Below are 24,226 nucleotides of genomic sequence, written 5' to 3' on the forward strand. Positions count from 1 at the left end.
TTCCTCATCATGGCACCTGTTAGTGGGTGGAATATATTAGGCAGCAAGTGAACATTTTTTCCTCAAAGTTGATGTGTTAGAACTTTATGTTATTAGGTTGCATTTTATGTAGCTAGGACAACTCCTTTCTGTCCTTAGCTCTGTGTTATTTTGTTGCTATGTTGTTTTATGTAGCACCAGGGTCCTGGAGAAACGTTGTCTCATTTTACCGTGTACTGCGTCAGCTATATATGGTTGAAATAACAATAAATGCTTCTTGACCTGACTCTTGAGTTGGATCATTTAGTAGCTAGGGGATTTTTAAAATGATTAAACACTTAAAAGTCATTAGACTCAAACAAGCTGTATATAGAACATCTAAAAAAGGTTGGCTAAGAAATCATTTAAGAGCTACAACAGCGATAACAAGCTACTCACTGTTAAAAATTGTCCTGTTAAAAAACAGTAAGTTACTGGCAGCACAATTGCCAGCAAGTTACTGTTAAATTAACAGTGTCTTGCTGTTGTTGAAATTTACAGTTTGTTACTGTTTTTGGAAATACAGCATAAAGCTGTTATTTTCTACATTAACAGTAAACTACTGTCAAAAGCATTAACAGTTAATGTTTATTTGCACTTTTTTATTTACTGTAAACTACAAATGTTATTATACTGAGAAATGGTCTGCTAAAAAAATTATTTATGTTTTTAGATATTTCTTTGATTTTTTTTTTGTTTTTGATTTTTTAATTTAAAATAAATTATTTAATTTATTATAATAATAAAAACATGTTTAATACAATTTACAAATGAAGCCTTTAAAACATTTACATTTTTTTTTACAAACATTTTTTTAAACATTTAACACAATGCAGTATAACTTCAAAACATGCTTTATTACAACTTTGAAAAACTTGACAAACAAAAGACACTTTAATCATAAGATATTCTGAAAATTAGTGGCTGTGGCAAAGCAAGTGGAATGTCTAAATAAACTTAAGCTTTAGAACTTAAGCTTCTGTTTAACTGAATAAACAAAACATTTACATAACATTAGAAAAAACTAAATGAGTGACTGAGAACCACTTAGTGAATAGGAATTACTGAATTATTAGTAAATAGGAATTACTGAATGAAGGAAGAATGAAATCAAAATTTAAATAAAAGCATGTTTATGTCGTGTATGTGTAAGGTATGTGTGTGGTATGTCAGTGAATGAGTGGGTTCACTTATATGAAGTCCCACTCAAAGTCCATTAGTTTTTTTAAGTGAACTGGCAACCCAAGTGTTGACTGATTTCTTTTTGTGGGCGACCTTCCCTGTCTGCTTTGACAGGACTTGTCCACCCTTGGTGCCTTTTTTCGGGATTTATACCAATGAAGCGCCTGAAAAACAAATGCATACGTTCAGAATTAGTGTGGGTAAAAGTTTACATAACGAGAATGTGAAGAGAAATGAATATTTGAATCTAAACATCTAACGAATTCCAACGTGCATGCAGGCTCAGCTTGGTACTCCACATTGAAATTGTAGTAAGTCGAAAAGACAGCAGCAAGCCCAGACTGAAAACTTGGCTGGATGCCCTCACAGATTATTTGCCCCTCAAAACTGATCATCCATTTATCCATGCAGCTTCCTGGTTTTTCACCTAAAACATTCCAAAGAAAAAACAATGTCAGTAGTCACGTAACATTCATTTTCTACTGCCAGATTGCAAATGAATGCAAGGGAAACTGAAATCATTTTACTTAGTCACAGAGCCCTGTTACTTGAATATAATAAATGCATTTCAAAATGTTGATTGTGGACTAGTCTGGACAGACACTGAAGTCAACACTTGTATATGCTGTGTTTTGTGAAATTGTTATTGCAATTTTTATGACTTATTTAACTCAATATTTTTGCAAATCCATGGTAAATGGAAACTCAAACGTGCTAGCCTGACAGACAAGAAACCTCATTTGTTCTCACATGTCAAGCAAGCATGTTTGAGTTTATTTGCTCTATGTATGCTCAATGATGAATATTTATACATGAATAAACAAAATGAAATTCATACATTTAAAATAACTTCATAAACTTTTTGAAGCATCAAAGGTTTTTTTGGACTTTCAATTGAAGAACAAAAATAATGAAAGAATTTTAATAATATATGCATTTGCTTTCCAAAGATGAATGAAAGTTTTGAAAGAGAAGTTCACTTGCAGAACAAAAATCTACAGATAATCCCCTCACCCCCTGGTCATCCAAGATGTTCATGTCTTTCTTTCTGCAGTCGTAAAGAAATGATGTTTTCTGAGGAAAACATTTCAGGTTTTTTCTCCATATAGTGGACTTCTATGGTGCGCATGAGTTTGAACTTCCTGAATGCAGATTAAATGGGGCTCTAAACCTCCATCCCAGCCCAGGAAGAAAGCTCTTAACTAGCAAAATGATTGGTTATAATTTAAAAATTACAATTTAAATATTTTTTAACCTCAAATGTTCGTCTTGTCTAACTCTGCATGTACTGTGTATTCCGGTTCAAGACAGTTAGGGTATGTCAAAAAACTCCTCCAACTTCAAAATCGTCCTACAAACTCGTGGGCACCATAGAAGTCCACTATATAGAAAGAGATCCTGAAATGTTTTCCTCAAAAAACAATTTTTTTTACGACTGAAAAAAGAAAGACAAGGGGGTAAGTAAATTATCAGTATCAGTCGAGGAGTTGCAAGTAGTTCAAGTGTCCTTTCTATAACAGACAACATGGCATGCAAGGTGTACTGCAGGGTACAAATGTGATCTTGGCACCACCATGAAGATGTGATTTCAAACCTGCTAATTTTGCGAACTTCCTGTTACAGTCCTGGATGTAACAATGAAGAAACAAATTAGGGGTATTGCTGTGAATCCTCATGTGCTTCACACAGGCCACTGGAGTACTACATTGCTGCCCACATAACTGACACACAAACATGCTGACAAGTCAAAATGGACAGTCTTTGAGCATTAAAAAGTTAACTCAAAAAATCTCAACAACAACAAAAAATCTCCAACAAAATCAAAAGTAACATTGCAATACAAACAAACATACAAAACACTAAAATTTTGAACAGGAATTATTCTTACTGAGTATTCTATCACTTAACTTATTCTATCAAACTTGAATCCAAGCAATCCAAAATACAGCCAACATTAAAGAAACAAAAGAAAAACTCCCCTCAGAATAATTATGTACTAATTAGAACAAGCTTACCCAAATTTGCAAGCAGAACATTACTGAAATAAATGTTTTGTCTAATATACATTGAAGGTATATTAGGCAATAAATGAAAAGATAGCAAGTTCAAATCAGCAAGCGAGATGATGATAATTTCAGCATGCTACAACATCAATCTGACTTCGATGCTACAGTATTTAAAGGCTTACTTTGCAGAAGAGATTATATTATCATGTTTATTTGAACTTACCTGGTATTCGAGAAATTCTGAATCAAATCCAGCTCCACTCTATGATGCCGTTGGCACGTTACGGGTTTAGCACTGAAATGAACGTAAAACAGTTACACAATTACCATCCACAATTATTACAGTTATTTGCAATTGCAAACGTTTATTCTGTGTAAAGGGAGCAAGACAAATGTGCACTCACCGGTTAAGTCATAGGATGAAGACGGATGAAAATCCACATGCTCGCTTTCTGTTCCCAAAATACTGTTAAGTACTGTTTTCTTTCCTTCATGCAATAAATACGGTAAAATACCGTAATATTTTGTCTGCGTCATTTCACCAACCGTAAAAAAACAGTAATGCACTGCTTTTGAACATAACAGGATTATACTGTTAAAATTCTGCCGTAAATTAACAGCAATTTTTAAGAGTGTATATTTGTGGACAAAGTTGGCTGAAAAATTTCTAGTATTTATTTTTTATTTATTACCTTATTAGCTATATTTGTGAATACTACTGGAAGTTGTAAAATTCATTGGGATGAATAAAGTATCTATCTATCTATCTATCTATCTATCTATCTATCTATCTATCTATCTATCTATCTATCTATATTATATTATATTATATTATATTATATTATATTATATTATATAGGTGCATTACTATTATGGGAACAATAATCTTATTATAGAGGTATACTACAGCTATGTTAAATGCCATAGAGGTGACAAAGTAAAGGAAAGAAAATTCAGTGGCTCAAGTTTTTCATATGAGAGTTGGGCTGAAATGTTATTTTAAATAGAAGGAACTGTGTCTGATCTGTGTGACATCCATCCAAAAACCTCTGAAAATGCATATTTAATGCACTGGTTCTGTTCTTCTTTGCTAATGTGAAGTGGTCGTTGTTGTAGATTGAACAATGCACAGGATTAAATGCTTCACATGCTTCTTTTGAGACCTTTTTTGGACGGTTACCCTTTAATCAGTCTTAAGTGCCTTGTCCAGTGGTGCATGCTTGTTTGAGTGTGACATGTTAGTAAAACACACTGTTAATGTATACTGTCTGAGTGAACTTTCGCATATCCTAGCCATGTCTGAGTGGGTTTCATCCAAGTTCCCTGGTTTCCTCCCACTGGTGGATTGACTACACTAAATTAACCATAGGTGTGAATGAGTGTGTACATGTGTGTGTTAGTGGTGCCCACCAGGGGTGAATCCCTCTGTCCTGCATCTAGTGTTCCTGGGATTGATTCAGGATTCATTCATCTTGACCAGTATGACTTACTGGTTACTGATGTTGAATGAATGAATGACGTATTCTTAAACCCTGACCTGTTTGCATGGGCATATAGGATGGAGAGTATATGTTTAAAACACTTGGTAAGGGCATCTGCTGTAAATTCTAAGTGTATAATAAAGCATAAGAAATAGATTACATCTAGTATTTTTCAACTTTAATCATTAATTTGTTCCATAGTGTTCTTGTGCAAAGCGTTACTTACTTTCAGAAAGTATTTTTATTAGCACTTACAAAGGCTTAACAGATGTGTCTCAGTTCCCTAAAAACCATTACAGACAGAACTTTTGTTTAAAAAATATTTACTGTCCCAAACACAATTTTCCCTTGAGACAGCGAACTGGAAACTGCGTCTCCCTGATGCGTTCTTTGTCCACGGCACCTTCATATGTGCTGGAGGTGTCTTTCCATGGCAGCATGCTAAAGGAAGATGTCAGAGAGCTCAGCAGGCTCCTATGGAACAAAAGAGGAAATTTGTGACCTTCACAAAGTGTCCAACAGGCATGCTCGAATTTATGAAGACGTCACTATATATATCACTGACTGGGGATAAAAGTGCTCTTTCACAGAAGTCCAGGTGTGTGTTAGTGCACTTTGCTGTAGCCTGACCTGACTGCAGCACGGGTTTGAACTGTCCCGCCATGCAGATTTCCTCCTGTTTCTGCCTCACAATGCGCTGGATGGCCGGGGGCAGGCCGCGGGGGTTCCGGGAGAACACTAGGGCATAGCCATCATCACAGGTGCCATCATCTTTCAGTATGCGGCATGCATAGGTGATGGCGTAGTTGTCGTAGTCTGTGTCAATGACCCAGTAGTTATCACCTGTGTGAATGAAGCATACTTTTATGTAGCTGTCAGATTCTGTGAGTGAAAGTAGTTATAATTCACATTTAGTTATTATAAAATGTAGAGAATGCTGAATTACAGGTTTTTGTTAAAACATGGATAATATGTTATCATTTGTACAGAAACAGTAAAAAATCTATAGCATTGATTTGGTAAAGTTTTCTGCAAGGGGATGTTCATTTAACATTCATAGAAGTTGTTTAAGGGGAATAAAATCCTTCAGAATGTGTAAAACTGCATCTGCCCCCCCCCTCTGGTGAAGGTTATTTGCTTAATGTGCTTAATTCCATTTAGAAAAAAGAAATTTATGCTACAATAACATCACTGGATTAAAAGAAAAAGATCTTAGAAAATATAGTTGCTCAAAGGTTTTTTTTCCAAGAGTTTCATGCAGAACTTAATCTATTAAGTAAGCTACTTTTTAATGTGAATGTTATCCCACCTCCACTAGACAGGTAGCTGGCCAGACCCTGGTAGTTCATGAACATCTTGCCAGGTGTGGATGGATCAGGGACTGTATACTGGGCAGCCATGTCAGCACACACAACCCAAAATCTGTATACACACACAACAGGTTACATTTTAGCTAGTGTTACACTAATACATTTTTTCTTCTAATATCAGATTCTGATTCAAAATTGGATTTACTTTTATCCCTTTAAACTCGCAATCTGTGGGTCCAGAATTTGCTCTAGACAATATACTGGTTTATATTGTTACTGAATAATCCATAGCAGATACTGAATAATATGTCTGAACATGAATAAGTAACAAAGCAAAGCATTTAAGGGTTAACAAATACGAAAACTGTTGCTGTGTGGATGTGTAAATATTAACCTTTGTTGACATTTTTGTTTTTGACCCCCATTATATATGGTCATTATTTCCTTTTCCTCAAATTAAATGTTATGGTTGCTATTTTTTAGGCTTTGCATTACATTTTTTCTAGATGTCTTCTTTAGGGCAAACCTATTACTTTAAAATGTTCCAACATTCCAATATCAAGTCAGTATTAGTCTGATACTGATCATTTCTGGTCTATTTACTCTATCTACCAACTGAGTCATGCTTGTGAAATTGATCTTGTTCCTCACCCACCCAAACAGAGTGACACGACCCTTGGAGGAAGCAGTCATGGTGCCATCTTCTTCAACAGTGTATTCTGCAGAAATGTTGTCCTGCAGGAAGAGTCCTTCTGGATCTTTCTTCTGCTGGGCGTACCACTTTCCAGCATACTGACAAAGCACAAAGTCATATCAGAGACAGTTCTGCAGTTTTGCCTCTTTAATGTGTTATGGATATCGCTGGTATGGCCTTTGTTTCTTTTCTCTTATGCTATTTCTCCTGTGTTGCTTGTATGTATCATGTTCCATTTAGTTTTAAGACAAAAATGTAGCTTGCTACCGAGTGCAACATCCTCCATCCTTTGCTTCAGTCACTAAGTGCTGACTCCTTCCATAAATACTACATAAACATCTCCTTAAAGAAAGCTTCACCATATCAAAAATGATTCTACTGTCAGAGCCACTGTTATAGAATATCAATCAACACTTTCTGACCAATCAGATTCCAGAATTCCACAATAATCCTTTTCCTCATAACCATATTATCTGTGCACTCACTTTTTTCTGGTCAAAGTCCTGCTTGACAGTGAAGCTGTCCACCACACAGGAAGAAGACCAGCAGCGCTCAATGTAGGACAGGAAGACAACCAGCAAGACGAATTTGTAATATTCCATCCTGTACCATGATGAGATGGCAAACACTGCACTTACAGTATATTGACTTGTTCATTTCAATCTCATAATTTCCTGCATCAACATTAATATTTTCCTAGCAGGGAATTCCTTCTTTATTATATACAGTATAAATCGATTGTACTATTTAGATCTAATTTTATCAAGCCGATAATAAAAATCACAGATCTTACCTGTTGTGTTAAAATTGATCAGAGGAGGCTTTTTTCCACTTCTACACCAGGTTTCGGTATCTCCGTGGACCTGTGGCCTCTTTATACCAACTCCACAGAAGGGCTTATTAAATGATTTTCACTTCATGTTACTAAATAAGGTGCTTAGCTTAATCCGGTTGTAGAAATCCTCTGTTTAATCTGGATTCTTGCTTGTACCCGCCCATGCTGCCTGTAAAAAACAAGTCAGTCTTTATGTAACACTCTAAGCTGTACTGATTTAACAACAAAAAAGAAAACCTTCCTTGTGACAACTAAAAAATAAGTTAAATAAGCAGAAGAGTCTCTGAATGTGTTGTGTACAACAAATGTTGTGTTTATTAGATATGTATATTTGTGTTAATGTACAAACCTGGGGCAATGGTTGATCTTCTTGCACCTACAGTAAGTGATAGCGGAAAATAATTGAGTGTGTATTGTTTTTCTCCCTAAGCAATTATTAAGCAAATAAAATGAATCAGATAAAAATTAAAATTATTCAAATTTCCTAAACTTATTTTAATATTTTATTAATCTATTGTTTTTAGATTCTATTCAACATATTTATTTATTTAAAATTATATATTTAAAATTATTATTATTATTATTATTATTATTATTATTATTATTATTATTGTTGTTGTTATACTTTCAGAATTGTACATACTATTATTTTTTTTATTATTTTATTTTAAAGTAAATGAAAAATGAATACTTATATACAAAGCAAACTGGAAAATAAACTGCATCATAATATTATTTTATCATTGCTTTTTGTTTATATTCATAATTACACATGCAATATTTTCTCCTTTTAGAGTACAGGACAGTACTGTAGTCTGCCCAAGTTTATCAACTAGTAACCATAAAAACTAGAAATATTCAGTGCTGTTTATAATGATAATTATTAATTATACTGACTGCCTTTTTAAATTGTAAAGCCATAGCATTGCACTTAGTAGTAGTAGCTTTTGTCACTTGATTTTTTGGCTACATTAGTCAATGATTATATCCATTTTTCATGTTTAATACTATTTAAATTTATTTATATTTACTTCTTGGCCCTCTATGCTGAAACTCTGATGTAAGTGCTCCCTGTATAACTATGTAATCTCCTAGATTTATATATTAAGTGGCCAAAATTTTGTAAACACACCCGAGAGGCATTAAGACTGTATGGCTTATCAGTGTCCTTAAAGGAACAGATTAGCAAAAAATAGAAACGTACATACCCGAGACACATTTGGTGTATGACGAGTGCATTTGTAGTTTTGCACTTGCATGCATCATGAAGAGTTCATCATTAGGGGGATAGACTTTTCTTTATCTCAAGAAACTGGATATCACTTGATGCTTTGTTTATATCTTTAAAAAAAATCCATGATGGAAAAGCCAAGAGTTATACAACCATAAAAGTAGCCAAGGAAACTCACAGGGCCATTCAGGTCTCCAGGGCTCCATCTACACGGAGATGACTGTGATACTGTCTATTTCCAGAGTAGTTTGTACAGGATTAGCCCAGACCTTTTTAGACCCATTTTCTTTATTTAGTTTCAATCTGTTTGCTGTGTTTACAGAGACACATACACAGTTCTGTCAGTCTTCATATATTTGTTTTATATGCACTATACCGTTAGGAGAAAATGACTTATTATAATAATAATTATTATTATATCACAATTGTTTGAGTGAATCGTTTAAATTTACAGTATTCAGTATCAATGTCATTGGTGTATTATCTGCAAAGCCTTACATTTTGAAGAAAAAGATTCACTGTAACCTACAGAGTTTGTTTCTTCATCCCAAATGTACTCCATAACTCAGGTTATGTCAAAGTTTGTTCCTTGAGTTTTGCAAGGAATTATTTTTAGCTAAATTCACGGAATTTAGTTCAGCATCTAGATAAATATGTGTAAATGATCATACAGCCGCTTCTCCTCACTTGGCTTCGTGGAATTGTTTATCGTCTCAAACAGACTTGCTGATTTGGGTTTTGACTCTGTAGGTCACCTAGAAATGTATAGAAAAGACAGGTAGGCTCAGGTAGGCCTGGTCTAAAGTATGAAGGAAAAATACATTAGTAGTGATAAGGCTATAATGGTAATATGGATAATGTGATAATGCAGTAATAATGTTCAGTCTGAATTCTATGTCCTTAAATCAAAACCAAGTAAATTTTACCTTGATAGAGTCCCATGTCATGTTGTTCATAGGTCTTAAGTATCAATCAATTCAATTCAATTTCTATCCATCAGCCAGCTCTAACAAGAATCTGATGTTACCTTTACACATGAACAAGGAGAAAGATTAACCAGCACTATATTGTTTTAACTGCTATTATACACTTTCATGTGTGGCTTATTTACAGCACTGCTGTTATATATATTAATGCCCACAAAATTCCTTTAAGGCAATGTTCACACTGAGCTTAAAAAAAGATTAGACTGAAAAAAAAGACTAAGATTAAACAGTTAAAGAGCTAAATCTTCCACTAATGCAGCTCGGCCTTTGCAGCGCATCACCTACTATGGACACACAAAATAAAAGGCTTCTTCCTTTTAATGGGTGCCATTACTTTTCTCCCAGCTGACTGACTAGTCTTATTTGTTTTGATGATCATTTTTTTGAGGTTGACACTAGTGAGTCCTCTTATATACAAGTTTACACAAGCGCAAGAGCTCTACTAGGACACAAATCCTTTTTGCATCTAACTGGAGTTTTCTTTTTAATGAATACAACATTTCATGTGAAAACTGTTCTTTAGGCAGGTTCAGATTTTTGCAGTTTGTTCAACGCTTAATTAGTCGCTGTTGGCTACTCTTAAGTGGTAGCTACATAAGAGCCTTGTAGCTCTTGTGTAAAACTGAAGAAGCAAACCTCAGACACTGAACATTTGTCTTGTCTATTTCACTATATCCAGGTAAACAGGATATTATGTATAGTTTCTGTTTCTAGTCAGCATTTCAGTTGAGCCTTTGATTCACTGTGCTTCCAGTAAGTGAGATTTTATAATCTTAATCCCTTTTTACATCCCTCCTCTTAGTGTGCATCCACAACAGTCTTTTTTGGTGTATTTGGCCTCCTCCTCTGTGGTGGCTAATCCTCATACACACTGGACCATGTGATTGTGCCTGGACTTCAGACAGACTGTGCTAGCTCACATGATTCAGAGCTGAGAGCTTTGGGGTTATTGCTGAGCAAGAACACATTCCCACGGGCAGGGACAGTCCTCAAGGGCTGAAGCTTTTACTGAATTTGCATCTCTTAAATGCTGTTTGCTCTGGACCCCTAGTGGGTTAAAAGACTGTTTCTCTTTTTGGTGGAATTGTTCCAGTAAGACACAGTGGGCCTCATTTATCAAGCTGATACAAACACATTTAGTCGTAAATTGTTCACAGTAGCATTTACACATGAAATATAGTATTTGCAGAAAAAAAACAAAAAACCTTGGGGCACACAGTTGAGTAGTCCCAAGTTTGTATGAGACTCACTAATGTTTACTAATCGGCTTCAAACCAAAACAGTAATTAATCAATGTGACAATTATATACTGTTTATGCTGTTAAGATTAAATAGCTAATTTATTTCAATTCCACACACCAATTTAATGAAGATTGTGTGAGCTGTTTCATATTAAAGACTTGAAAGAAAGCCGTTTAGCCATTCAAAGAGGAAAAAATAGCACCATATAAAAGACAGAAGGGCTAGTGTGTGCCTGTGGTAGTCACTGAGTTGCATTCGTGGAAGATCAAGCGCATGCTGCACAGGAGGCCATCTCTTTCAACTTTGCATTTCACATAGATTCGTGGGTGGAAGTCAGTTTTGTTGTTAATGTGCCTGGTAACTGGCCACTGATTGTTATTTATCAACATATAAATGTGAGTATACAGAAAATCAGCATTACTGAAACATTTTCCATCAGCCATGAATTTTTAGTTCCTTGTCCTATAAAAATATCACACTTTACCAAAAGACTGAAAAATGAGGACCAGTATACTGGTTAAAATGTAGTTGGATCAGGCCTCGATGTCTTTCACACTGATATATAACGCAAAGGTTTGGATCTGGGAACCATTTTTCACTGCAGTGTGGACGCACACGTCATTTTCTAAGTATATCTCCATGTGGTCAATAGAACAGCAATGGCTGTGTGTGGATGGTAGTTTCTTCCAATTTATTTTTGTTGTTTATGTCTAAAGCCAGTTAGGTTAGGATTTGAGAAGTGTGACACGCTCGTCAGAGCAGCTGCGACCAACGAGAGCCGATGAGAAAGTTCTGGAAGTTTCATTAAAGGTTGCTTAAAATCTCAGTGTATGACTGCTGCTTGTCTAAGATCTGCCGATAAAGGATTGACATATCATTATACAAAATTCACGGGACAGCTACAATCACAGTAACAGTGAAACTTAAACAAAACCAGGGATTTAAAAGAAAAGTGTTTTGTTGAATTGCTCCATCAGATGAAACATGCTCAAGCAACAGAAGCTGGGCAGAAGTCTCAGGTCCTTAGGAAAGAGTCAGTCATGCTGAAAATGCAGCATGGCTTTAAGCTCTTAGGATGCTCTGAAACTGAATCAGCTATCACAGAGCCTCACACATGCAGCCATTTTTTCTGCCAGTAGAGGCTCTGTGAGCTGCATTCTGCTGCCCCCTCCAGGACATTTCACACACTGCACTCTGACTCTCTGAAATCTGTGTACAAATTCATTTAGAAAGTTAAAAATCTTTCACATAGATTAAGATATCCACCCACCAGGCTACACTTGGGATACAAATGTGCTAACTCTGTGGTAGTTGTGTGCTAACTGATTAACTGACCAATTTCTGATAGACCTACAAAACGAAATTAAATGAATGAATGAATGATGTGGTCCAGAAAATGGATGAATGGATAAATAAATAAAAATAATAATGTTATTTACACACGTTCACAGGTAATAAATACCAGCGTACTGTATATGGTTGCTTGAATGGTTAATTCGCAAGCCAGCAAACTAAAGTGGACAAAGCAAACTGACTCCACCAACAATTTCCAGCTATAATTATCTAGTTACCAAACTAAAACATACCTATGATGATGTTTTTATTATGTATAATTAATATTTATTATTTATATTCTGTACAGCTTATCTTACACAGGGCTACAGGAAGCCTGGGCACAAGGTGGGGCATAAGCCAATGCATCACAGGGCACAATTCCACATGCACTCACACACCCATTCACACACTATAGATGCCAAACAGCATATACTATGTGTGTTATGACTGGGGGATAAAACTAGAGCACCTGGAGGAAACCCTTGATGCACTGGGAGAACACACAAACTCATAATAGTGCAAACTAACAGTAATATAAAATCATTTCTGGTGGTAATGTAAACAAAAATGTATTTATCATACCACCTAACTGGACTGGATGGCAATTAAGAATAATCCATGATGTGCAAATTATTGCATGAACTGCCACACATTCTTCTTCTTCTCCTTCTCCTTCTTCATCTTACTATTATTATTATTATTATTATTATTATTATTATTATTATTATTATTATTATTACCAACAGCAATACTACTACTACTACTACTACTACTACTAATAATAATACATTTTTAAATTGTGTTATAATAACCATTACCATAATAAATTCCATCATGTCATAGCATTTTGAGTGAAAAGTTCCACAAAAAAAAGATCCATTTTGTTTTTTTGGCTTATTTACAGGCTTTGTGCTTGCTGCAGCTCACTATAGGGAGATATGAAGCTATTAATGTGGTAATAATCCTCATGACCTTTTGCTTAAGATGTTTATCGACTCTTTATATAGATAGCCTATGTACTTTGGATCTGAATTTAGGGATTATTGACATTTTTTTTTTAAACTTATCTTTTATTTACACTCCAGGTATATAATTCGGGACAAATATTGATCCTGAGTCACTGCACTTGGCACTACAAATATCAGAGCTTTTTATTTATTTTTCATGTACTATGAGAAAATTAATGTTCATTGTACATTTACAGCGGAGTGAATGTGGACAGTTATATTTCTTATTTTTCTTTTTACTGCTCTCTTGGTGGCAGTGAGGAGAGGACCAGGGTGCTGAGATAATCAGCTAGTGGCCTGGCTGAATAGGGCTTAGGCATGAGGAGTGTGTCTTTAATTAGAACATAAAGAGCTTGCAGCGAGACGGCCTGGGAGAGGGAGACGAGAGACAAACCAAATGTTTTTAACCTACGTCTGTTTCTGTTGGGGTTTTTAATTGGAACGTTTTGCACAGTGACTGTTTTCTGTTAACACAGAGAAGATAGACTAGAGAGGATAAAGACACTCTGTTGAGGCAGTGGACCCCAGCTTTGCTGCTGATCACCTGATCAGTTTTGCATGAGCAGATCCTTGTTCACCTTCAACACTATTAGGGAAACACCTTGCTGACGGTTGGCTCGGACGCCCCTGCTGCTGCAGGTATCGCTGCCGGTCCCTCTTTTTTTTTCTCCACGGCTTCATAATTATGCATTGTAAAATATAGCTTTTTAAATTGAAAGTCAAGACCATATTTGAACCTTGTTTGAACCTCTTGTGGTGCTCACAAAGCAAAGATGAGCGTCAAAAGCGAAGATGTGGAGAAGTTTCTTGATGGAAACCCGGAGTTTGCGAAGAAATACTTTGAAAAAAAGCTCAGACCTGGAACTGTGGCATCTATAACAAAAGTCCCAGAGTCCAAAGTGGATATGGACTCTTTTGAGCAGGTGTGTCAGGTGGAGGAAGGAGCGATATTCTTTGATTTGATCAAAGACATGCAGGAGAATGTTAACATGGAGAAGGTCATCTTCAAAATCCTGAAGCGACTCAGTGCTCTCATCCATGCTGACCGTTGCAGCCTTTTCATGTACAGGCAGAGGAACGGCATAGCCGAATTGGCCACTCGACTGTTCAACGTCAACGCTTCATCAAAGATGGAAGACTGTGTGGTTCCACCAGACTCTGAGATTGTGTTCCCTCTTGATATTGGCATAGTCGGGCATGTCGCCCAATCCAAGAAAAACATCAATGTCAAGGATGTTACAGAGGTAAGATGCGCGTTTTAATCTTGGACATGTTTATATACATATATATGCATTTTTCATAATGTACCATAATGTACTGTTTGGGTTATATTTTGAATAAAAAAGACAGCAGTACCATTGGCCATCACGCCTGCAGGTACAGGTAGTAGATGCATAATTTAGAACTGCTAAATCCTCTTGACATAATCCATTTATTTCAATATGTCATGACCCTTTCTGGCTTGAGGATTATTTCACCTATGGCACTGTATTTTGTGTGTCAGCAAAAAAAAAGAATTCATATACATATATAAACAAGCTGAACTATTAAATTTTTTTCTATCTATTGAGCGGTTTATAATAATAATATTAAGAAAAAATAAATTGGTCAGTGTAAAAACAATATCCTACTATTCTGTTAGTTATTAATCACTGCTGGTCATCAGGGTATGTGCAGTGACATAATATTCATCAAAGCCCACATGCAAAGCTTAATAAACAACATTTCAAAAAATGAAACATTTTGCTTGAACCAAACACACAAGATACATACTTTTTATGACTGTAAATTTATTCCAGAATAGCCACTTCAGTCCATTTGTTGATGAGCTGACAGAATACACCACCCGCAACATCTTGGCTACTCCCATCATGAACGGTAAAGATGTGGTGGCGGTCATCATGGCAGTCAATAAAAATAATGGACCCTATTTCACAGATGAGGATGAAGATGTGAGTGCTTCACAGCACAGATAAGCATAAGCCTATATACTTCTCTAGCTATAGAGGTGTTAGTACCTTCTGCCTCAGTCTGGGTTGCTGAAAGTAATTATGAAAGTAGTTCTGGTTTGTGCTAGTGACCAGAAGGTTGTAGATTCACATTCAGGAACTACCTTTAACAAGGCTCTTACTATTCAATATGCATTAATGGCTTGAATTATGCCTCAGTGCCAGTGTAAAGTCTTTGTTTTTCACTCACAGCTTTTTTTAAAGTATCTAAAAGTTGGCACGTTGAACTTGAAGATTTACCATCTGAGCTATCTGCACAACTGCGAGACACGTAAAGGCCAGGTGAGTGTGTCTCATATGTTCTCACACACTCTCAGCTAGGCCTGGGCAGTTTAACAGCATAATACTTATTTTGTGATAAATTACATCAAAATACATTTTTTTCGAAGATGTCACAAGCATCATATTTTATTAAATGACGTTTGCAAACACCAGAAGCAGGAAGCATGTGTTTTGACATGGCAAGTCTAGCACTTCTTTTCAATTATAAAATGTTAAGAAAACATTTTTAAAATGTACCTTTTGTAAACATTGAAGCACGATTAGTTTTGCACTACTAGTCTGCAAGCAAACTAATACATTTTCATGAATGACAGAAATGTCTTCAAGTGATGTGGCGTGCTATTTTTGTGACCTTCTCTGTACAGCTGCTTTTGTGGTCTGCTAACAAAGTGTTTGAAGAGCTCACGGATATCGAGCGTCAGTTCCACAAAGCTTTGTACACAGTGCGGGCATACCTCAACTGTGACCGCTACTCTGTCGGTCTGCTGGATATGACCAAGGAAAAGGTGCATCAAATCAAAAGTGGCATCGGAAATAAACTAGATAAGAGGAGAGTTTAGATATTACTGATGCCTTCTTCCTAGTTTACTTCCGGTAGATTCCCATGTCTCCCTTGCTCCACTAGTAATGAATTGTGTATAACCACCACATCCTTTTAAAAATTCCTACTCGAATGTCTTTAATTGGAGGCCAATCTGTTGCAAATCTGCAAATCTGCCAACAGCTCATGCCCATATTCTCACTTTTTACATTTAGTTCAGGTCATAACTACTTTTTCTCAAATGTCAGAACGTTCTCAAAAAATAAAATTGATATAAATTAATAGCTATTGGTTTAACACATGGTTTGTGTCTGACTCTTTTCACTTGCATGTGGTCTTGGACAGGAATTCTTTGACATCTGGCCTGTGTTGATGGGAGAACAACCACCATACACTGGTCCCGTCACTCCAGATGGGAGGGTAGGTGATTTAGCGACTCTGATGTTTAACTTCCGGTCTTGTTAATTAACATGGACGCTCATGAGTTTATGCTCACACAGGAAATCATCTTCTACAAAGTCATTGACTACATTTTACATGGGAAAGAGGACATCAAAGTCATACCGTAAGTTCTGCCTTTGGTTAAAAGTAAGGACGAATAAGATCACAGTACATTATAACTTCAATATCCTTGAAATAAGTAGGACGTTGATTATTTTCTAATAGCAGCACATCCCAAAGTGTGTTTTCATACTTTGTTTGATTCATAGTTTCCTTTAACAGTGTGGAATGTCCATGAGATAAGTTAGTTCCTGTTATAGCAGCTATAAACATTATAATCATTCTCTCACCAGGCTCTCATTTTTCTATTTCTTGAAGTTACTAAGAAGAAGTAACTTTAAGAAAAAGGAAAAAGAGAGGCTGGTGAGTGAACAACATGTCATGTAACAAAGAAACTGTAAAAAAAATGCAAGCACTTCTGTCCTGAAGACTTTCCTGTTTCTGTTACATCTTGCGCTGGAGATTTATATCTATAAATGCTACATAAAGATCTTCTCACAGAGGACTTCACCACATCAGTAATTACACATTTAATCGGCTTATATAGGGTGTCTGCTGTCCAAGGCCCTGTGAATGAGTTCTTACTATAGAAAGGATAATGTATTAGAACGAGCACATTAATATAACCTCCTGATCTGTAGCTGTGATACTGTCAGAGCTGCTGCTATAGAAAATGAATCAACGGCTTTCTAAATTGAGAGTGCAACAGAACTGGGGCTTTTTGTTTAATAAATGACTATTGTTACAGAAATCCACCTGCAGACCACTGGGCACTGGCTAGCGGCCTACCCACCTATGTAGCAGAAAGTGGCTTTGTATGTGTAACCCTTTTGCATTTTTTGGCACAAATATAAAATTTGTACAGTAAATTTATTAGGCTCAAACTGTGTAACTTTCATTGTTTTAGATCTGCAATATCATGAACGCACCAGCAGAGGACATGTTCAAATTTCAGGTATACATACATTTCACTTAGTATGATAGTAAATAGTAAATTCAGGAGGCTCTTGATTGGATAGTTGTCTAAAAAAAAAAAAAGGAAAATCTCACTCTTTTGTTTGGGTGGGAATTGGCAAATCTGACCAGCAAATGAGAATTAGAAAAGGCTAAACTGGGGAAAAGACTCAAGTATCAAGTCTCCAACACCAAGCATGTGTTTGTATCCTTGTGGTGTAGCATGAGGCACTTGATGACAGTGGCTGGACCATTAAAAATGTCCTGTCTCTGCCAATCGTCAACAAAAAGGAAGAAATTGTAGGAGTGGCGACTTTCTATAACAGGAAAGATGGCAAGCCATTTGATGAGCAAGATGAACAACTAATGGAGGTCATTTTCTTTCTTTCTTTCTTTCTTTCTTTCTTTCTTTCTTTCTTTCTTTCTTTCTTTCTTTCTTTCTTTCTTTCTTTCTTTCTTTCTTTCTTTCTTTCTTTCTTTCTTTCTTTCTTTCTTTCTTTCTTTCTTTCTTTCATAATCTTGAAAAACCAGTACATTAATGTAACTAACTGCTTGTTTGTTAAGTAACCAGGAGTCTTTTAGTGATTTAGTAAACAATGTTGATTTTAAAGGCTTTGACCCAATTTCTGGGCTGGTCGGCGCTCAACACAGACACCTACGACAAGATGAATAAACTGGAGAACAGAAAAGACATCGCCCAGGACATGGTGCTGTACCACGTCAAGTGTCGAGATGATGAGATTCAGAATATCCTTGTAAGCCTTAGGTGCACTGTACTGACTCACAAATAATGAAATAAGATAAGAAATTGGACTGTGGACTATTACAGTGCATATTTTGATGATGTTTTTTTTCTTCTGTAGAAAACCAGAGAGTATTTTGGGAAAGAACCGAAAGACTGCGAGGAGGATGAACTTGGGCAGATCCTGGTATATATGGTCTAACAAATGTTATTAAAATATAACAAGCTTGATAACAATATGACCCCCAGCTCAACACAGTGCAGTTTTATAATGAAACCTAAAAGGCTCTTGTATTTTACGGAGCAATATACTTATCTTTTTAGATTTTCCAAAAAGATTTGAATCCCAGTGATTTTTTTTTTGACACATTAAGCAGTCAGAACATATAAAAATATATTTTAAGGCATAATTTAGATCTAATTACATCTATATAGACCTGACTGTTTTCTTCCATGCCTATCTCTTCATGTAGAAGAAAGAACTTCCAGGGAAAAACAAATTTGAGATCTATGAGTTCCGGTTTTCCGACTTTGACTGCACAGAACTGGAATTGGTGATGTGTGGCATCCAGATGTACTATGAAGTTGGTGTTGTGAAGAAGTTTCAGGTTCCTCAGGAGGTCAGTATTCATGCTAATTAGCAGTGCAGATAAAAAAAAAAGTATTTTGTTAGTTTATCACATGTTAAACTGAAGATATTTTATTCCCAATATTCCAACATTGCTGTATGACAAAAAATAACAGTTTTTCTATGTTTGGGAGAGTCACTCTTAGGCAATGTGATGTCCTAAATGTCCCAATTTACTTGAGCATACAGTCTGGCTGCATACAATTCTTCCTCTGAAGCTACAGTGAAGGCAAACAACCTTCTCGTCACGCGAGTTTAAACAAGCTTTATTTAATCTATATTACTGAAAACAACACATTTAATCTAGACAGCAAGCCTAAGAGTGTTATGGTTACAGTGTGCACATCCTGTCAGCCTTTTCTTTTTAAAACATCAGCACAAAATAGACTCTGCCCATCACTGAACTTAATACATACGATATTAGACTTACTTACAGTGTCTCTGTCCGGACAGAAAAACAGTTAAAAATGTGAGGTATCAAATGACCAGATAATATTTCCTCTACTAGGTTCTTGTGCGTTTCATGTACTCAGTGAGCAAGGGCTACAGAAAGATCACCTATCACAACTGGCGCCATGGCTTCAACGTTGGACAAACCATGTTTACATTACTAACGGTATGAACAATTTAAACAACTTTAAGCAAAGGTTGGCCTAAAATGATGACTTGATACTATAATTAGGGTTTAATAATGTGTGGAGTCAGACAGGGCAGCTGAAGCGATACTACACAGATTTGGAGGTCATGGCCATGATCACTGCTGGATTCCTGCATGATATCGACCACAGAGGCACCAATAATCTCTACCAAGTGAAGTAAGTCCCTCTCACTAACCATTGTAGAATAGCCTTGTTTCTGTTGTATCACAGTATTTCCAGTTGTGTTGTTTTTAACATGTTTTTAGATCACAAAATCCATTAGCAAAGCTTCATGGGTCATCCATTCTGGAGAGGCATCATTTAGAATTCGGCAAGTTTTTACTTGGAGATGAGGTAAAAAAAAAAAAAAAGGCTTTTGTCAAAAATCTTGCAAAATCTTTCAGTCTGCTATACTGAAGGACTGATTTGGACATTTCCCTTTGTTCACAGTCTTTAAACATTTTCCAAAACTTGAACAGAAGACAGACGGAGCATGTTTTCCACCTAATCGACATCGCCATTATTGCAACTGACCTTGCCTTATATTTCAAGTGAGTACAGTTTTTACACTAATTAAACTGTAACTATGTAACATAAAGCATGAAAAGCCTCTATGTCTTATATGGTGTAGGAAAAGAATCAACAGCAGGGTGGAGTGATGAAGTTTTTGCTCCATCCCAAGGGTGGATTACTTTCCTCAGGGTTGCCAGATTTGTATAACAAACTCATCCCTTAGGCTAATCAGCACTAGCCCAAAACTAATTAAACTAACCTAAAATCTATCTCAAATACCAGAACTCAAAATATGTTATGCTCATACCTAAAAAATACATGTTTTACAGTCACTGTTAGTAGTAGTAATCATAAACAAAGTCTGTTTTCAACAGAAAATAACATCTTACCTTAAGGCTTATCCTGACATGCAGGGAACAACGTCTTTCAGTGGGGGTGATGAGCCTTTATTTTTTAAAATATGTCAAAATGTACTATTCACAGTTTTAATGCTTGTTTTGATGCTATTCTTTGTCTAATCACCTAGCATAGTTGAATCACTAGTAGAATATAATATGGGTCAAGTAAAATATTTCAATATAAACATTTCAGTTAAATATAATTTATGCAATATATAAACCTTTAACCACCCATGCCAACAGAGAAAAGGCAGACTTGGCAACCCTGTATTTCCTTATAACAGTGTGTTTTATATAACAACAATTTGCCAACAATTAAATTCATTTTTATTTACTGACACATAACATGTTCCCAAAGAACGATTTTTAGTTATGAAAATGATCCCATCTCCTAGTTTGCAAGTCCCAAAGACGAAATGCTAAGGTTCGGTCTCATGTTGCTAGTAATTATGACTTGAAGTGACGTGTACTTTTAGCTTAAACACTGGTATTTGTAATATTTCTGCTTCACATAGGATTAATTCAAATCTTGGCTCTTTCGAAAAACACTCTCTAATGTTAACAGGAAGAGGACAATGTTCCAGAAAATTGTGGATCTTTCAGAGACATATGAGGAAGAGAAGAAATGGGTCGAGTTCATGTCCCTGGAAACGACAAGGAAGGAAATTGTAATGTGAGCGCCAAACACTGCAATTGGCAACAGATATATAAGTCTAAAAAAGAAATACTTAACTTGATGGCTTGTTTTACTTCTTGTTTTACTACTTGTTTTGCTTCATTTTGTTTATTTTTGTTTTGTGCATATGGTCTTGCTTGCATGGAACCAACAGGGCCATGATGATGACTGCTTGTGATCTGTCAGCCATCACCAAACCATGGGAGGTTCAGAGCAAGGTGAGTTTGTCTGAATGGAGTAATCGGTTTAAAACAAAGTGCTGGAGTTCAAACGCATAACTTGTTTTATGTCTACCCAGGTGGCACTCTCGGTAGCAGCTGAATTCTGGGAACAAGGTGACTTAGAGAGGACTGTACTTGAGCAACAACCCATTGTGAGTCTCAGCTGGTTGGCACCTAGTCCTAGTAAATTATCCTATTTCCTAGTTTGCATGTGATAATGACAAGCAGGTGTCAAAATTGTACTTAAGATGAATTAAGATTCCATGGCTTCAGTAGCCATTTCCTTCAAAGTGCCCTGCAATATTTCATTGAAGAGGAATCTTAGGGTGCTTTCAGACATGCAGCGTTTAGTCTGTTTACAGTGAATGTACTTTCTCCCATGGTGCAGTTCTGGTAAGGTTCGAGTGGAGATCACAACAACTGCTCCATCTGAGATGATCCAAAACGATCTTAGTGCGGTTCCGATTGAACTCTGGTGCAGTCTCACATGCACAAAGTGAACCAAACATGCTGTGTATTTGGCTGCAGGTGACATTTTATAGTAGATGTGAGCTGATCTGTGAAGCACAAACTGAGCCAAAGCGCCAAGCTGTAGTACTATAAAAATACCAGTGCTCTAGATACTGACAAAAATAAATAAATAAATAAACACTCAATGTCGTTGTATTTCTAATTCCAAGTATGCTTTTAGTCCTACTTATAACTTTTTGGTTATTTATGTGCATTGTATTAAATGCTAAAGTAAAAAAAAATGTTAATACTTGGTGCATAAGTGATACTTTACCTTCTTTCTGTTTTTAGCCCATGATGGACAGGAACAAAGCTGCAGAACTGCCCAAGCTTCAGTGCGGTTTTATAGACTTTGTCTGCACTTTTGTCTACAAGGTATTATTTAGGAGTCGTCTGTAATGACATCTCAATTGCTAAAGCTGAATTATATTCTGGTTTAAAATACCAAAAAAAAAGAGAGCTCGGTGCTCTAAAGACAAATAAGAGCATTTCATGAACATATTCTCTGCAGGAGTTTTCACGGTTCCACAAGGCCATCCAACCCATGTACGATGGCATCCTGAACAACCGGAGAGAGTGGAAGGCTTTACAGGAAGCGTATGAGGCGAAGCTAAAGGAGGCTGAAGAAGCAGCCAAGGCGAAAGCAGAAGCAGCAGCAACCAAAAAAGGTTTGGTGAAAGACATCACATAAGCAGTATTCTCACTAAAAATTTGCTCTTGACTGTGAAAATTAGGTGACAAATTAGATCACATAGTTGTCATGTAGAATTTATAATAGAAGCAGTACAAAGATGGAAAATTTAAGAAAAACGTCCTGGGTGAAATTACTTGTGATGTTGGTTGAGAGAGAGTGCGCAAAGAAACTATTTAAAAAGGAATAGTTCTGATTTTTTTGTTTTTCACCATAACCAAGAAAGTACCAAAAGAAGACCTGCTAAGAGCAGTGATGTACAAACTTGACCGGTAGTGAATATGAGAAACACCTAGGTAAAATAAAAGACTTTATACATGGTGATGTTTTGGTAAAAACAACAAAATGTTTCATTTGCTTCACAGCGGCTGCCGCTAATAACCCTTCATCATCGGGGTCCAAAACCTGCTCCATCTGCTAGAACTGAATGGCCATTAGAGAAGGCAAAGTACTTTAGGGACTCAACACAGCCACTGAAATGGATGGCACATGGTGAGAGTGGCCTCACCACAGAACAGAGGGACTGCTTGGAAACACTGAGCAGGACAATGCATCACATGCTTCCAGTATACCACTAAACCAACTGGGGCCTGACAACAACTTTCTGTAGACACAAACCAAGGTGACTGAGTTCGCCTCCGGATTGTACCATCTTTGGGTAGTTTTTGGTTTAATCCATTCTTGTTGTGTTCTAATCACAATCATGAGTCTTGTATGTTCTTGAGGCAAATCCAGAAGTGGCGTGTGTCTACTGTGAAGATTAGGCATCAAATAAGATAGCTATGAGGTAATACTTGTTGCTTTTTGAAAAGTATATATACCGATCCTTACTAGAATTGTCTGTTACATGAGCTGTGTTCCAGTCTTATGAGTCTTTGGGCTTCATTGTACCTGAAAGTCAACCTCAGCAGGCAACAAGTTTGAGGTACATTTGCTACATCATTACTGAAAGCATCTGAGGATGGATCCCAAACTAGCGGCAGCTACTGATGGATGTGTAAAACACAACACAAAGAGTGTTGCTAAGGTGATGGGACACCACGAACTGCTAGAACAGCTTTAATTCGCTTTGGCATAGATTGCACACGTGTCTGGAAATGTACTGGACTGATGAACACCATTTTTCTAAACAGTAAACCTAAAAGGTTTTTGCTATTTGGATGATGGTAGTGAAGAGTGCTAATATAAAGTCAGCTTTACAACATATGATTTTGGGCCTGATTTTGCTGTCACAGACAAAAGTCATACACTGTAAAAGAATTTTTGGGTGTCTTGTTTAGTGCCACTGAAACAAACGGCAGCTGATGACAAAATTCAGACTGTGAGAATTTTTTCATTATATGATCCTGAGAGAGATCAGGTCCATCATGGAATGTTTTAATGTAGAATAAAGAGGAAGAGGCTAATGAACCTGGAATCGATTTGCAGTGACATTTCCTTTTAAGTGGACAAGTGGGCCCAAACCATGCCTGTAAAAATAAATGCCCCCTCAGTATCAGAGAGTAAGAGCCAGTAGGTTTTCCTTAAAATGTTACCTGTCTGTTTGTTTCTGGTAACATGACTATGCTAATCTTAGCTTAATAACACAGCTAGCA

General features: G+C 36.4%; 2 protein-coding genes across 2 annotated transcripts; one reads left to right on the forward strand and one right to left on the reverse strand.

Moving 5' to 3' along the window:
- Window positions 1–4,916: 4,916 nt before the first annotated feature.
- Window positions 4,917–7,616, reverse strand: rbp4l (retinol binding protein 4, like). The gene is made up of 6 exons (XM_058416011.1): window positions 7,485–7,616; window positions 7,177–7,294; window positions 6,653–6,789; window positions 5,997–6,109; window positions 5,318–5,530; window positions 4,917–5,161 (listed from the first exon to the last, which is right to left on the reverse strand). The coding sequence occupies exons 2-6, from the start codon at window positions 7,291–7,293 to the stop codon at window positions 5,151–5,153; spliced, it is 591 nt and encodes a 196-aa protein (XP_058271994.1). The 5' UTR covers window position 7,294; window positions 7,485–7,616; the 3' UTR covers window positions 4,917–5,150.
- Window positions 7,617–14,100: 6,484 nt separating this feature from the next.
- pde6b (phosphodiesterase 6B, cGMP-specific, rod, beta) lies at window positions 14,101–23,052 on the forward strand. Its single transcript, XM_058415909.1, has 22 exons — window positions 14,101–14,571; window positions 15,127–15,279; window positions 15,529–15,618; window positions 15,984–16,124; window positions 16,505–16,579; window positions 16,660–16,724; window positions 17,409–17,475; window positions 17,568–17,615; window positions 17,837–17,986; window positions 18,226–18,369; window positions 18,478–18,543; window positions 18,830–18,976; window positions 19,493–19,600; window positions 19,690–19,799; window positions 19,889–19,976; window positions 20,073–20,173; window positions 21,099–21,206; window positions 21,364–21,427; window positions 21,508–21,582; window positions 22,232–22,315; window positions 22,452–22,608; window positions 22,997–23,052. The coding sequence occupies exons 1-22, from the start codon at window positions 14,101–14,103 to the stop codon at window positions 23,050–23,052; spliced, it is 2,568 nt and encodes an 855-aa protein (XP_058271892.1).
- The last annotated feature ends 1,174 nt before the right edge of the window (window positions 23,053–24,226 follow it).

This window comes from Hemibagrus wyckioides, linkage group LG18, assembly GCF_019097595.1.
Source record: "Hemibagrus wyckioides isolate EC202008001 linkage group LG18, SWU_Hwy_1.0, whole genome shotgun sequence".
Lineage (NCBI taxonomy): Eukaryota > Metazoa > Chordata > Actinopteri > Siluriformes > Bagridae > Hemibagrus > Hemibagrus wyckioides.

Excerpts from the sequence above, each read along its gene's own strand:
- rbp4l (XM_058416011.1), bottom strand. The coding sequence starts at position 7,293 with ATGGAATATTACAAATTCGTCTTGCTGGTTGTCTTCCTGTCCTACATT. Across the intron at positions 6,110-6,652 it reads GGTCGTGTCACTCTGTTTGG|ATTTTGGGTTGTGTGTGCTG; the intron begins GTGGGTGAGGAA and ends GTGTGTATACAG. Across the intron at positions 5,531-5,996 it reads CAGCTACCTGTCTAGTGGAG|GTGATAACTACTGGGTCATT; the intron begins GTGGGATAACAT and ends TCATTCACACAG.
- pde6b (XM_058415909.1), top strand. The coding sequence starts at position 14,101 with ATGAGCGTCAAAAGCGAAGATGTGGAGAAGTTTCTTGATGGAAACCCG. Across the intron at positions 19,601-19,689 it reads CCATGTTTACATTACTAACG|ACAGGGCAGCTGAAGCGATA; the intron begins GTATGAACAATT and ends GTGTGGAGTCAG. Across the intron at positions 22,609-22,996 it reads AGCAGCAGCAACCAAAAAAG|CGGCTGCCGCTAATAACCCT; the intron begins GTTTGGTGAAAG and ends TTTGCTTCACAG.